Here is a 15,626-nt window from a genome sequence, read left to right as displayed (position 1 = left end):
GGGAAAGGCGTGTTAATTTGAGTAGCTAGCCATCTTAATCAGTGTCTCTCAAACTTCCAAGAAGCTTTAAAAAATGCCCCTGCCCATGCTTCCTCCCAGACAAATTCAGTCATAATCTCTGGGATAGTTCCAGTGGTTCCAGTGGGCAGCCAGAGGCTCAGGAATAGTCCTCTGGGTCTTTGAAAGCCTTCGTAGGACAAAGTTAGCTGTGAATTAACTTTCTGTATCTTAAACCTACTTCACGTATTATCACTTGTATAGTGAGAATCTCAAGTCAACCATCATCTGGTCAGGCTGCTCCTCGAGCGCCGAGGGCTTACCTAGCAGTTTCATCAGAATGGTGCCAACCACTAGGCCTGGCTGGGTGGCACTGTGATATGGCAGAAAGGACCTGTTGTCTATGGAACCAGAGTTCAAATGCCGGCCTGCCACCAGCCGTGCGTCCTTGGAGGCGTAACTCAACTCCTCAAGGCCGGTGTTAACCTATATGCAAAAGTAGGATTCTAGCCCTCCGACCAGGACTTGGGTAGGTGAATGCCAGACCTGGGCCCCTGGCCCGACCGAAGGAACCTTTCCCCTTGCCTGGGAAGGCTGCCCACCTCAACCTTGGGCCCACCTTGAAAGAAAGGCCCAGGTTGCTGTGCAGTGAGCAGAGGCCTGCCTGGAATGCCCCACAAGCCTGCCACCAAAGCCATTGGGGTGGGAGATGTCACAGGAATGTCACTTCATATCCTCCCTCCAGATGCCAAAAAACCTAGTCTGTCTACCATGCAGTGAACTCCACTTTACAGATCTCTTGCTCCTTTTCATAGCATACAGCTGATGCAGTATGTCATCTACGGCATTGCATCCTTTTTCTTCTTGTATGGGATCATTCTGTTGGCAGAAGGCTTTTACACCACAAGTGCCGTGAAAGAACTGCATGGGGAGTTTAAGACCACTGCCTGTGGCCGGTGCATCAGTGGAATGGTGAGTACGAACCTGACAGTCTGATATGCAACCACAGCCACACCTCTAGGCATTTCTTTGTATTTGGTGAAAGCTACAAGCTAACAGAGTGGATAGAGTCCATGACACAAATATTCTTAGCAATTCCGAGTCAGGAATATGAAGAACCTTCAGCATATTATTGATGATAAATGAAAACCTATGGCTGAAGTAGTAAACATTTCCCTTACCAACATACAGGGAACAAGGGTTCAGAAGATTTTCCAAACATGAAGTTCCCACTGTGAAATCAATGGCTTTCCTATTGTCCCTTTGTCTTTGAGTATGGATTGTGGCCATAGAGACTTGCATGTACTCTGATAAACTGCCACAACCCTTCTGGGAGTATTTACCAAGCACTTTTTCTACTGAGCACCTAGCTGGGGACTTTGCTAATCACTGCGGTACGAAGATGAAAAACATAAGCTCCGATCCTCAAGAACCTTATAGTGTGAGACAGGGGTCAGGGGTTAGTGGGGTCTAGCCCTTGGGTCAAATCCAGTCCGCCATCTGGTATCGTATGGCCCATGAGCTAGAATGGGTTTGTACCCTTAAATTGTTGGGGGGAAAAACAAATATCTTGTGACACATGAAAACTGTATGTAATTGAAGTTTCAATGGCTGCCAGTAATTTTATTGGCACCCAGCCACACCCATCAGCTGCCACATTGTCTGTGACTGCTTTCCTGCTCCAACAGCAGAGCTGAGTGGGGTGACAGAGACCCTTTGTGGCCCACAAGCCAAAACTGGTCCCGAGCTGGCCTTTTGCAGGTGACGTCTGCTGACCTCTGGTGGAGAGGAGGACAAAGCCTAAGAGCTCCTGAGAAGCCAGGGTTACAAAGTGCTGGGTCACAAAAGGAAATTCAGCGTGGGTGGAGAGGGAAGAGGCATTCATGGAGTTTGATTTGGGGCACAGTGAGAGTTTATTATGGCAAATTCACATCAAAAAGCCCCCAAGCAGCTAGCTGTGTTGGTCTGGCATTTGAAAGAGTGCTCAGGTATAAAAAAATAGTTTGGGAGTCAAGAGGGAAGCTGTAACGCTGAGGCGGAAACCCCAGGCCGGCTGAGGAAGACTGTGGGCCCTCTGCTAAGGAAAACACTCACCCTCGCTGCAGGCCAGGGCTCCCTGGGCGCTGGCCCCCCGCCCAGCTTTCTGTTCTGGCTGGGAGATGACGCAGAGGCTGGCGTACAACACCCGGAGAGGCCAGCGTTCCCGAGTCCTGCTCAGGGAGGCACGCAGACTGTAGTGTACTTCCTGGTGAGCAGATGTGAGCCTGGGTACAAAGGGTGCGTCAGGTTTCTCAGGGTAGGCGCCGTCCTACCCGGGGCAGCCCTGTCACTGGCAGCTTGCTTATCCCTTCACCACCCTCGGGTCCTAAGGAAACTGTACCAAAGCACGCGGCTCTGCTGCTGCTGTCTGGCCCCTGGTTCCTGCTGAGTTTCTCAGTCCTTCGCTAAATGACATGGGACCAGAAATAGAGAATGTGGCAGTGGGCAGTGGGCATGGCAAGAGGGGCACCGCTGCCGTGTGCAGAATCAGAGGGCATTGCAGTGGGCTGGGGTGGGGAAGTTGCCCCACTCGTGACAGGAGAAGGTGATTGAGCATGAGCAGGACAGAGAGGCCCAGGAAAGAGGGGCAGTCCAGGAGCCCGGGCAGGCTGGCTGGAAGGGCCCAGCAGAGGGGCTGGGGGATGACACTGCTTGGGAGGGGGATAGGGACCAGGTCAGGAAAGGCCTTGAGTGGCAGGCTGGGAATGAAATCAACAGCAAAGAGGAGCAGGGGTGAAGCAGGTGAGCACCAGGCTCAGGGCGGGCAGGTGGGCTGTACGGCCTGTGCTTGCAGGGCGGTGCCAGCCCCGCTGTCCTGTGCCTGCAGCCATGGGGGGAGTTACCTAGAGCAGCACAAGTGCTGGGGCGGGGTGGGGATGGGGGTGCTGCACGCCGGGCTGGGGCTGGGGCATGGGAAAGTGGCGGGCATGGGCAAGTCCACGCCAAGATGGTTGGAGGAGGGAACCCTGAGGCAAGCCACAGGCTACTAGGGAGGGGGGAGGAAAGGAGCCTTCGTGGGGAATGAGGGAGGAGTGGCCAGAGGCAGTGTGGGGTACAAGGAAGAAGGAAGCCTTCAGCCAAGGAGGTGCCCCCAAGCATCCGGATGATTTAATTGACCTTGGGGCCTGCCTCCATCAGTCCTCCTGCGCATGCCCATCTCAGCCATCCGAGCTTGCATCGCACAGGTGCTCGGGGCCAGGGCCTCTTTACCAGGCCATCTCTGCAAACTTCTCAGGCAGCCTCACATGTTGCCCAGACCCCTCAGCCAGCCCCACCCTGGGCAGGCTGCCTCCCGCCACCCTGACCTGCTTTGCTGCAGGCTGCTGCTCTGGCCTGTAGTGTCATCTGACGGCGGTCGGCCAGTCCTTGACCCCCTGCAGCCCCAAAACCAGGCTGTCAGTGTAACAATGGGCAGGGGGCTGCCAGAAGGAAACACCACCAAGAAGCCCACGGCTGCTGGGATCCACGGGCCTGGCTAGGCCCAGGGCCCTGCTCCTGGCCCTCCTGGGCTCTTGCTCATTCACAGCAGCCCGTCTGGGCCCAGCCCTGTGTCCTGGCCCAGATCCGAGGGCAGTCCATCAGAGCATAAGCTGCATGGGTCCACACGCCGTCACTGAAGTGCACCTGAAGGACTTCATCTGTGGGACTTCAGCAAGGTCCGGGCAGGCTTCCGCTGTCTGCTGGCCTCCTTAGATCTGCTTGCCTAATCTTCGTACATAAATGCTTGAGCAAGAACACTCGCCTATACATACCTGCACGCATGCATGCACTGCTCCCAGGGACAAATAATCTCCACAGAGTGTTATTTCAGAAAACTGTGCTCCTAAAAGAAATGACCTACAGAGATGAAACCTGCTCCTCAGTTGCTGAGCAATGTTGCTCTTTGGTGGTTGTCCTGAACCTCTCCAATTCCAAACCCCAAACTGGATTCTCAGTTCAGTTTGTCTTATTAAGAAGTTCGCAGAACTAGGGAGTATGTGAATTTAAAACTCACAGGAGTAAGTTATATCTTGATAAAGCTGTTTTTTAAAAAGTAAGAGTACATGGCTACAAGTCAGGGGAATGCTTGATTCCCGGGGCAGGAGGCACCTTTTAAAAGAACAAGGGCAAATAGCAAACAAAAAGTGGAGGAAACCCTCCAAAACTCCTGGCAGCTTTCAAATGACAGCTTCCCCTCCTCTCTTCTACCCATCGTTTCAAAAACAAAGGGGTCCAGCTTCCGTAAGGCCCAGCATGAAATCAGCAACTGCCTGCAGCTTAGCACTGTAGTCCTGGGAGCCCTCACTGGGGCTTTGTGGGCAAAGCAGTTAAACAAGGCTGCCAGGGCCTCCGTCAGCAACCAGACCTGATGCCTGTGCGTGCAGGCCTGTCCCGCGGAGGGTGGCCGCTGTGGCTATACAGCCTCCAGGTACATTGCCGACGGGCCCCCCTGGACGGTGTATGCCTAGCACACGTTTACATTTCTGGAGATAATGGTGCATGCCTCAGTTTGCTTTTTACCAGAGGCAGCAGGCTGCCCTGGAGGTACTGCAGCGCCTGGGGCTCCTGTGCCAGTGCCCGCTTGGAGGACACAACCCGTTTTTAGCTGTTGTATGTGGTAAAGTTTATTAAAGAAAAGATTTGTTCTAAAAAGTTGGAAAGCCACTGCTGTGTGGAGAGACCCTGGGTCATCTTCATTTCCCCATGGGTCACGTGTGCCTTGAGCCCTGTGGTGGTGTTGATGGGCAGTCACTGACCTGAGCGGCCTTGGAGCGTGCCTAGGGAGATGTAGCGGACAGGAGGGCTGATGATGGCCGTAGCAATGCACCAACCGCAGGTCGAGTGAAGCTGGGATGACAAATGCATGCTGCCCTTGCTCACCAGAAGGCCTTGCTCTGGCTGGACCTTTGTGTGAAGCCACTCTGAATGCCTGAGAATACCATGACAGGAACGACCCCAAGGGGTCTCGCCACTGGGCCCTGGCCTGCCCTTCGGAGCTCTGACAGCTGCAGGAAGGGAAGCCTCACCAAGCAAAGAACCACCAGCCCTTCTGCAAGTCTTTGTGGTGTTAATCAGAAAGAAAATATTCTTTTGAAAGGTAAGAAAAAGGAACCCTAGTTTGGAGTAATGCAGTTATGAAGGGGAGGCAGGGGTATGGCAGTGTGTAAATCTGTTTCTGAATATTCTTAGAAATGCAAATGTTACAAAATGTCCTTGAAAGAAAAGAAAAAGCTTCTTGTTTCTGCAGTTTCCCATGGTGACCGACAGGAGGTCACCTGTCTGAGCCTAACCCCCAGGCCCACCTCACATCATCCAGGTATTTCCTGCAGTTTGGAAACTTAGATGGAAACTTCAGGTCTTCCGCATAAGCTTAAAAAAAAATGAAAGCCAAACTAGAATTCCAAACCCTCCCCCCCACACTCTGTGGGTGCACATTCTGAGAAGACAAAAACAATGTTTTTGAACAGTCTTTCAAACTTTTCTGATAATTGGTGGTCAGGGAGGTTCTCAAGAAAGTAAAGCACCGTGACTGCAGGCCTCCTGAAACTGCCCGTGACATGGGGGCAAACACTGTGAAGACTTTGCTCAGCCATTGATTTGCCTGTAGAGCTGTTTTGAATCTTGAAAAACTAGAGGGAAATTGAATTTTATCAGATTCACTGCACATTGAGCTGTGTTCAAGGCCATTTTAAACTTCTAATAAAGGGCCAAGCATCTAATGCTATTAGTAATGTCAGACGATCATAAAACGAGTGAAGTTCCTTTTGAGAAAGGTGGTAAAATAGCACTTGCTATATGAAGCCCTGTGCTATGTAAAGTAAAGGTAGTTTTTGAGAAATTAATACGAAGGTATAATCCAGTGGCCTGTGAAAGTGTCCAGGCACCATCCCATGGTACACGGAGAACTGATGCTTCCGAAAGAGCACGACTTGGAAGGCCCTCTTACTGATGGTTATCTCTGGACAAGGGAGGCCACTGCTTGGGGTCAGCGGACACGATATGTCCCTGAAGTGGCTTCCGATAGTAACATTCTTGATCCTACAGGTCTGGAGAGCATGAGCACCTCAGCCCAGCTGCCAGGCCTGGCTCTCCGCTCCCGCTGTCCGGGGTGCTCTGAAGGCATCCCGCAGGCTCCGTATGGGGCTGGGAACGCGTAAGCCCTCTTCCCTGGGATTCGCCTTGCCTGTCAGTGACAATTCTTTCTCCTTGTTTTTGGCTCAGTTTGTCTTCCTCACCTATGTGTTGGGAGTGGCCTGGCTGGGCGTGTTTGGTTTCTCGGCGGTGCCTGTGTTTATGTTCTACAACATATGGTCAACTTGTGAGGTCATCAAGTCTCCCCAGACCAATGGGACAGCTGGTGTGGAGCAGATCTGTGTGGATATCCGGCAATACGGTACTTCCTTTTAATCCCCCCAATTTTTATCCTCTTGGGTATATACATCTGGACCTTATTGTTACACGGGGGTCTCCTGGTCAGGCCTGGTGCATATATTCTTCACTTGGAGCAAGGCATGCTCTCTCTCCATATGCTCTGTGTTCAGGAGGGAAACAGCTTTTAAAGCTCTTAGTTGCTAAAAGGTGGGTTCAAAATTTTGTCATATTTTCAAGTGTAGTATGTAATGAAAGCAACTTTTTATAATGCAGCTCAACCAAAAAAGACTTCTGCACATCCACTATATTTTTTCTTCAGTTTTGTTCCATCCAAACCATTGCAGGTGCTAGATAATCCAAGCAATTTGCACATCCCACTTGTGGTCATTTTAAAAAATGACCAATTGCTGAAAGTTCATCTGTACTGTACAGTTATACTGAAGTTTATCTGTACACACACATAAAACCCAGACAGATTTTAAGGTCATCAGAATGTATAGAAAAGCCAGCTGCGGGAAGCCTGCTCAGACCTATTCTCTAATGGATCTCCTCGCAGTATAGGGGCCACGACTCCTCCTGTCGGTTGAACCAGGGAAAGCAGCATCTTGGGTAAGGGGTTTACTTACTGCTTCGAGCCAGGATGGTAGGAAGTCCTGTTCTTTGCAGAAACAATTGCCAAGGGGGAAAAAGGAGCTTTTCACCAGACTGGAAGAAGAGTAACTGTTCTTTCAGAGCTTTTCTGGAGAGACGTGCCTATTTTCAGTTTGGGGTCTTATCTTCAGCTTCTCCTCTAATGACCTGATATGGAACTGCCCATGGGCCTAATCTCTTCTTATAAAGACCATGGTTCAACCACGCTGTTCTTCATGATGGACTGAAAACAGGGCCTAAAAGTGATTTTTAGAATATTAGTAAACGAACATTTAAACATTGTAAATCACTGGTTTCACTAACAATCTGGGGACTTGCCATTTCTCATTCTTTGGAAGCATACAGACTCACTCTTGCCCAGGGCAAGGATAGAAGGAATAAGGGATTTATTTTCCTTTACTCTCCCGCCTTGCTTCCCGGGAGAAGTATAATTTGAGCTGGGTTTAATATTTACGCACACAAACTGTGCCTTAGCACCAGGAACGGCAGCCCAGGGGGTGACGTCACTGCAGAGGAGCAGGGCTCCATGAAGTGAGAGGTGCCAGAGACCAAATTACGTAATTTAAATTACTCTGTCAGGCCGCGTGATACTTTCTGAGCACAGACTCTCAATTCCAAAACTTAGCTCATGGCACCCCACTCACAAAAAGCTTGAGTGCCAAGGCCATGGACCATGAAATTCATGGGGAAAGGTCCTCGGCCTCTGCGTGATGAAATGCTTTAGCAGGGGGGTTATCCTGCAGTCATTTAACTATAGTGCATAAACTCATTTTAGAGACAACATAACTTTGAAAATTAAATCTCTTACAGACTAGTTGATTTTGTCCAAATTGGACTTATTATTTATCCCCAAAAGCCTGTTCTGCAGAAGGCAGGTAAGTTCAGTATTGATGACCCTAATGCACGGGGCACTGTAATTTGCACTAAAACTAACATAGTGGGATTCACTTCACAGGTATCATTCCTTGGAATGCTTTCCCAGGAAAAATATGTGGCTCTGCCCTGGAGAACATCTGCAACACAAATGAGGTAAACCCCACCCTTGCTGGAGGGCTCAGAGGTGGTCACTTAGAGGAGAAGGTTCCCTTGGAGGGCTCAAATGCTATTAAGAAAAGCTATTTTTCACAGACTTCGTAAGATTGAACTGTATGTAATCATCTCCACTGTGCAGCCGTTTTTGACCTAGAACATAGCCATTTCACGTGGCCCAGCCCATGCACTGAGGCTCCTTCGTAATCAGAGAGCTGTCACTTTGGGCAATAATTTGGGAGTGATCCCAGTCCTACAACTCTGAATACATTGATTCTCCTCTTTCACCCTCAGATAGTTTTTCAAAGAAGAACATTTGTCACTGAACAAATGAACATTTAGTTTTCATAAACCAAATTTTTATAAATCAAGTCACAGTTAAGCAATTACATTTCTAGAATGATTTACAGTTATTTCTTATTCACTCTTATTTGGAAATAAACCCTAACACATTTTGGGTTAAAATCTCTCAGCCCTAGTTTATCCTTCAGGCACTGGTTTATAAGAGATTTCTTAAGTGCAGTAGTGGGGGCTTGCCTATTTAAGAGAATCCTAACATGCTTTTGGAAAGCAGATGAGTTACTGAAATAATAAGCCCATACTGACTGGGCTGGTTCAAAGCTTGGCTGCACGCTGCAGTCGTGCAGGAGTGTTATGATGCACTGTGAGGCCCAGATACTCAGACTGAATGGGTCTAGGCTGCAGGCAAGGTTATGAACCAGGTTTGTAGGGAGTGCCCATTTGCACCCCGCCTTGCGGAAAACAGCGCTAGAGGAGAAAGATGAAGTAAGGCATTTCATTCCACCTAAAATGCTTACGTCAGTGCCCTGTTCTTTCCTAGTTCTACATGTCCTACCACCTGTTCATTGTGGCCTGTGCGGGAGCTGGTGCCACCGTCATTGCCCTGGTGAGTAGTGGCCCCAGGACTGCCTAGTGTAGCTCGCCTTCCCTGCAGTCTACCAGGACAGGTCTCCCTTCCAGCAAACAGTCTTGGGACTCCACCTTGGAAATGTAGCACGTGGCTAGACTGCAGAAAGCACGTGCTGGCCATCCTGGCAGCAGCTGTCGGTAATGCATTTGGTTGTGTAGAACACAGAGAGGGCCCCAGCATCCCACACATGGGCCTGCTAGGACTGGCGCAGGGCACTGCTGCGTGTTTCACCGTCACTTTCATGACTTTACTCCTGAACAGAGGCTCACGTGAGCGTTACCCATTTCTTGCCAAGAAACCTTAATTTCCAAATAGAACAGGCCTATATACCTACATGCACAGCTGATCCTCTTATGAGCAGTGTTCTATGAAGTCTCCGCAAACACTGGCTTAGCAGATACGAGGGGAAACACAGCATTAGGTTTTGGTGAGCCTCTGGTCACACCGTTTTTTATCAAAGCAAAACAACCTTGTGTGTTTCTGTTTTAAGACCTATTTAGTATAGATTGCTGATTCATTAACATTGAATTCATGGTCACCAGGACTATAACTCACTCCTGAATGAGGCTCATTTAGCACTATGATTAGGGAGCATTTAAAGAGCAAAACTGAAAAATACATGGCATTAAGTGGACTTCAAAAAGGACATGTATGTACAGTCTAAGAGCTGACACAAGAACGCAGCATTGCCATGACTGACCTCAGTGGGGGCAGCCTTTTCACCACTCCACATGGCCACGAAGGACTTGGAAAGCACCCTGAGTATTGATTGGTTGAGAAACTTCAGCTCCTAAGCAAATTGGCAAGAGTGGAATCTGCGAACCCACACGGGTGTATAGGTGTGTGTGTATGTGTCATTTGGGAGGGCTTGGGTTGTGATTCCAAGAACTTTAAGATTGCTAGTACAAGGAGCAAATCTCAGCTCAGAAATGAGTCAGTCCCGGTTTTTCCAACCATTAAGTCATTCCTTCCATGAAAATAGCAACCTGTTCAATCACGGTGGTGACCTGTTTGTTCTCTGGGCTGAGCAACAGGAGCAGGACTAACTGCCGCTGGAAGATGTGGGGAAAGAGAGCACTTAGCTTCATCTTTCTCATGTTGGCCCAGCTCTTTCTTAGTCTTTAAAACTCGTCCAAGTCGTCTTAGTACATGTGTGGAGGGCAGAACTGAGGACTTGTACACGTGAAGTAAGGAAAAAGTTTGTGAGCTAGATAGGAAAAACCTTGGGTTACGATTATAAATGGGAAAACACACCCGAGGCTCTGAGCCCAAGTGTAACAGTGTCATGGCACTGGCCCTGACTGCCTGTATCTTACTGTCCTGTTTTGTTCTCTTCCACCAGCTGATCTACATGATGGCTACTACATATAACTATGCGGTTTTGAAGTTTAAGAGTCGGGAAGATTGCTGCACTAAGTTCTAAGTTGTATAAGGCCAACAAGGAGCTTTAGAGAGCTCTACTTGGGTAGCGTGAAATATCACTGACACCCCAGACTAAAGCAGAGTCTAGGCTTCGGCAGTTTTGTTAGACTAATGTGTAAATAGCTTTAGTACTCATTTTGCATGGTAGATTAATGACTTATCGTACATGAATTACAAAATAATGAGATCTGGCTATTTCTACATTTTGAAAAGGATTCAGTTATTTACTGACATGGGTGAGCATCCATTAATTTTCTTAAACTTTGAGCAGTATTTCAAGTATTAAAACTTTGGAATGCCTGCCTTTTCCATTGTTTTGCTTGATAACCGAGCTCAGTGATGAAAACTGAAGATGAAATGGAAGAGCTCCATTTTAATCTGGATTTTGTTTTGGCAGACTTTCTGGAAAATACCTGATTAAAAACATTTTTTGATTACTTTGTTCGCTACCAAATAAATCCCCTTCAAAGAAACCAGATGGAAATGTGAAGAAAAATAAAGGCCACCCATTTGTTTTCTCTGAGAAAAGGATTTGTGTGTGTGTGTGTGTGTGTGTTTTTGCACAACACAATCATTCCTTTCAGAGCCTAAAAGTGATAACCTTACGTTGTGGTGTTTTGGTGAGTAGTAACTGACTCCTCCTAGCCAGTTCTCAAACTGCACTTCAGATTTCAATGGGAAGAGCAACTGTGCCTGGATCTGAAAGTCTCAAATATGTTGAGAAGGAGATATGAAATATAAGGAACTTGAGATGAAGATTTTTACAAGAAAGATGAGGAAATAAGTGGGAAAGAAGTGTTTGCTACATCACCTGTAAAGAATGATAAGGATTTTTATGTTTTGTGAAATGAAATAATGGCAGTTAGAAAATGAAAATGTAGTTTCACTACTTAAACAACACTGTCCAGAGCCTGCATGCTTTGCTTATAGTACTTGGTTTTGACATTCCCTTAATTTTTCCACATTAAATATGTAGCTTATTACTTAAAATAAGCATTGTTCAGACTTCTAGGCCTTTAGGGGAATTGCTTTTTATCCACAGAGAGGAAAGATCTATGCACTACACTTAAAGTAACTGCATAACGTGTTCCTGAACTTCTGCGTCAGTCTTTAAAATTACTGTCAAAATGGTAAAAAAAAACAACACTCTCGTATTTCATTTTTGCTTTTCTTTTTAACAATAACTTTGGCCATTTTTTTCATGATGTCTGTATACTAACTTTTCTTCAGCCTTTTAATACTAAGCACACTGGTAGAGCATGCTCTCAGTGTCTGATGCCTCTGATAGCAAGAGAATTATTAATACAGAATAACCTTGGCCCTTCTTACAGTAGAGCCCATCTAATCTGCCTAGCAGCTTGCTCTGCCTTCCGCCATGCTCACTAGCCGTCGTGCTCACCCTTCTTTTCCAGATCCACTTCCTCATGATACTGTCTTCTAACTGGGCTTACTTAAAGGATGCCAGCACGATGCAGGCTTACCGGGATATGAGAGCAAAGGAAGAGCAGGAACTGCAAGATATCCAGTCGCGGTCAAAAGAACAACTCAATTCTTACACATAAATGTCTGCCAGAGTGTTTCCGCCGGCGAATTTACAGCTCTGACAAGTCATCAGACAGCTGCTCTGCAGCACAGCTGTGTACCCCACCAAACAAACTCATGTATAAGTGCAAACTAACACTTCACTGTCTGTCTCAAGCTGCTGGGATGTGTTTCTAGGAAAACCTTCCAGTAGGTAAATGTTTTTCTTTAGAACAGGTATGGGAGGTTTTATGCCAGCCATTTTAAAAGGCAACACTTTGACAAAATGATTGTTCATCCTTTTGAAATTTGTGGCATGGTCACATTTATTGCTAGAGCAATCACACCAAGACAGGCAATGGGAATACGGCATATTCCTTGATAGGGACCCAGGATGTGCCAGCATCAAGGAATGTGACCATAGATTCACATATGCCCTGTCCTCAAATGAAGTTACGTAGGGACTAAGTAGAATTGGTGTGATGTTCCATTTCTGACAGCTGACATTTATTACACTTTGGCTCAAAGATATTCTTACAATTGACTTTTTAAACATAAGCTGACTTACCCATCCCCTAAGTCCAGGACACATTACTTTCCTGATCCAATCAGAAACCTACTTTCCCATAATGCTGAACTAAGCACTAATTCTACTACGCCTACCACCAAAGCTGGGTTCCGACTCACTGACAAGCTTTCCAGAATCAACTTTATAATAGATTTTAATAAAATGACTCAGTTGCTATTATTCTTGGGAAATGTCAGCTCTGCCTTAATGAGTCTTTGTTTTAAATTTCTAAGAACATATTTTACAACAGAAAACCCAACATCCTTCATAGAATTTTGTCCCACATATGGTTTTCTTAAGAAGTGTTACCTTATTAAAATGATCACCAGTCTAAACCATTTTTATGTGGTCTGAATAGCAAGTTTACAGTTTCCTACCAACTATCTAAGACCTAATTACAAAGAGACCACAGGCCTCCTACTTTTATAGACTTGAATACTTAAGTAATTTAGAGTTGCTATTTCATTTTTTCTTATCTACATCTTTTAGTTTCCTGGAATAATAAAGTTCAATGTTCAGCAAAAAAAAAAAACTGCTTGCATTTAAGCCATTTTCAAAAGAAACTTGCCTTCTAAACCATTGTGTTCCAGAACATTAAGTGAGTATAGGTATTGGGTATTAGTGATGGTAAGCTTTGTGTTGTTCTTTATGAGATGATATATGTAACTGTTGGGCGTATCAGTGCTTTTTAAAAGGGGCTGCGTAATATAGGGTTAACAATGTATATTCTCATGTTAAGAATTAACTTGTGGTTCGCTGTTTCCTGGATTTTAAAACATGTACATGTGCAGAAATGTATAAAATGACAGGAAGCACAGCTTTGTCAAGATGCTATTAAACTTGAACATTAATATTTCATTTGGATTCTTTCTGGTGTTGTTGTTAATGCCTAAACATGCCTATTTGGATCTTGAATTTTTTGTTTTGATTGGGAGAAGCTCTATTCTGTGTAGACCAGTTGTTCTACAATAGCTTGGTGTTTTGTTTTCCTGTTGCATGAGAGACTTCAATATTTTTTCCAGCAGTGGAGGTGCTGTTAGAGTCCAGTGTTCTAGAAGAGGCAGTTGTCTAAAGGCTAATTTTACTTCTCTAATTCTGGTAGCTATTACCAGGAAGTTTTGGAAGTTTTGTTTAAGTAGTCTAATATTTTTATGTAAAGAGCATTAAATTTTGCTATGTATAAATTTTTGTAACCTAACAGTGAATCAATATTTTCTATCAGTGCCAAGGGCTTCCTGTAGTTTAAGTGTTACAATAAATATTTGTAGATAATAGTCAATACTTGTGTATGCTTATTTTAAGGATCTATTTAGGTGGAAATAGTTGTAGATGTACTAAGAGGAATGAAATAAAATTATAGCTTCATTCACTTGCCTTTTTACCAAACATAAATACTACCTTTTTTGTACTCAGTATGGTGTCATTCTTAAATAGCATCAAGATTTCACATATGTATGCAAATCAAGTTTATAGGAGAGGGTATATGTTTCATTTCTGACATAAACCTCTTAAGCAAAATGACCGACCCCCTAGGCTGTAGTTGACAGAAGTACCAGGAATTAAAGTTCTTGCCAGTTCTCTGTGAATCTTCCTAACGGTTCATGTGCCATTCATTGGCTGTTATATCAACACAAGGAATAAAAGTCTACCAAAAGAGTTACTCAGGAATATTAAAAAAGACCTAGCTCTAACAATTACTCTGTAAAGCAGCAGAGCTAAATTTGTTAGAGTTTCATCTCATTTCATTGTCTGTTCAAACTGCTTGTCTGTCAGCATTGAATACGCATTTCGATTTTCCACATGTGCCCTTTCTTAGTAAGGGTCAACTTTTGGCACTACTGACATTGCCATTTCTAAATGAGCTTCTGCCTCCAGATTATTATCCTTCCTTCACACTCGGCAGGAGAACAATTAGAAGCCCAAACCGTATGCTGTTTGTCATTACTTAATCCCTTATGTAGCAATTTTGTGCAATTACTTCTTAAGTTACACAACTCATATGAATAAACTACATGTAAATCATGGCCAGATGAGATTGCGTGCGGTCCCTTATTGACAGTCATCCTGCCGCAAAACATAGGAACCTCTAGAGGGTGGAGTAGAGATTTCCTAGCTTTTTGTGAATGAGATAAAGTCAGAATTATAGGGGAAGAAACTACTCATTTAAAAACCAATAAGCAAACACTTTTAAGTCCATTAAAAAATGAGGACCAAAGATTCCACAATTTTTAAGAAGTGGGAAAAAAATCCTTGTAGGACTTTCTAATGCTATGATAGTCATAATGTTATAAGATTTAAAAGAGGCGATCCCATTTGTTATTCATATCTTTTTCTAAATGAGGGTATCTTCAGCTAGTGCAGGGCTAATTTGTTCTCAGATGTTTGTTTGTGAAAAATTACAAAGTTTAAGAAAACTTTTTCAAAATGAGTATTAGGATGAATGAAACCCAAGAAGTTTTGAGGAAACAAAATCACAAATAGAGCTAAGTCAAGTTTGGCAAAGAATATTCTTTTTCTAAACTGCCCCCCAATATTCCTCACTGTTTTGATATTTGAACTCTTGTACCTCGCTGGGGCAGGTCTACACGGAGGCTCAGTCAGGGAGTCTTGCGGAGGCAGGAGACCGCAGGGAGGGCCTTGCATCCGACCATCTGCATTCACTGGTGTTCTAGATGACACAGCCATCTGAAATGCTTCATAAAAAAATGACAACTTTTCTTTAAATGTACTCTGCCTGATACGGAATATTAAGAACACTGTTTAGAATGTAAGTTGACTGGGGGAATAAATGAAGCTATCAAGCCCCAAGCTAGACAAAAAAGTATACAATGAGTTACTTAGACAAAGGCTTTGAATATAAAAGTTTAGGGAAAAAACTCAGTAACATTAGAAATATAAGAAGTTATCTGAGAGCTCTACTCCAAAATGGCAACAGGAAATTCCTGAACTCCCCTCGTCCCAGTGACACACCAAATGTACCACTCTACACAGGGCAATTTTTTGTGTAAGAAAAAAACTCCAAAAAAACTAGCTGAGCTATTTTTATACATCCAACAAACAAGAAAATATCCACATTAAAACAGGTAGGAAAGGCCGACACACGCTCTCACCGTAAAC

General features: G+C 45.1%; 1 protein-coding gene across 7 annotated transcripts in view; it reads left to right on the top strand.

Moving 5' to 3' along the window:
• Window positions 1-13,783, top strand: part of GPM6B (glycoprotein M6B) — a 143,624-nt gene extending 129,841 nt beyond the window's left edge. For 4 of the 7 annotated variants that reach the window (XM_073227320.1, XM_037020476.2, XM_017670499.3 and 1 more), the window contains 5 exons: window positions 813-969; window positions 6,238-6,409; window positions 7,994-8,067; window positions 8,909-8,974; window positions 11,833-13,783. In XM_073227320.1, coding sequence (XP_073083421.1) covers window positions 813-969; window positions 6,238-6,409; window positions 7,994-8,067; window positions 8,909-8,974; window positions 11,833-11,982 — 619 coding nt within the window. In that variant the 3' untranslated portion in view covers window positions 11,983-13,783. Of the gene's footprint in view, window positions 1-812; window positions 970-6,237; window positions 6,410-7,993; window positions 8,068-8,908; window positions 8,975-10,340 lie in introns of all 7 variants that reach the window. The other 3 variants (XM_017670509.3, XM_017670527.3, XM_017670518.3) reach the window with 2 other exon arrangements.
• Window positions 13,784-15,626: the final 1,843 nt, after the last annotated feature.

Source organism: Manis javanica, chromosome X (assembly GCF_040802235.1).
Source record: "Manis javanica isolate MJ-LG chromosome X, MJ_LKY, whole genome shotgun sequence".
Lineage (NCBI taxonomy): Eukaryota > Metazoa > Chordata > Mammalia > Pholidota > Manidae > Manis > Manis javanica.
The sequence above is the reverse complement of the archived record's forward strand: the minus strand, read 5'-3'. Positions and strand labels throughout refer to the sequence as shown.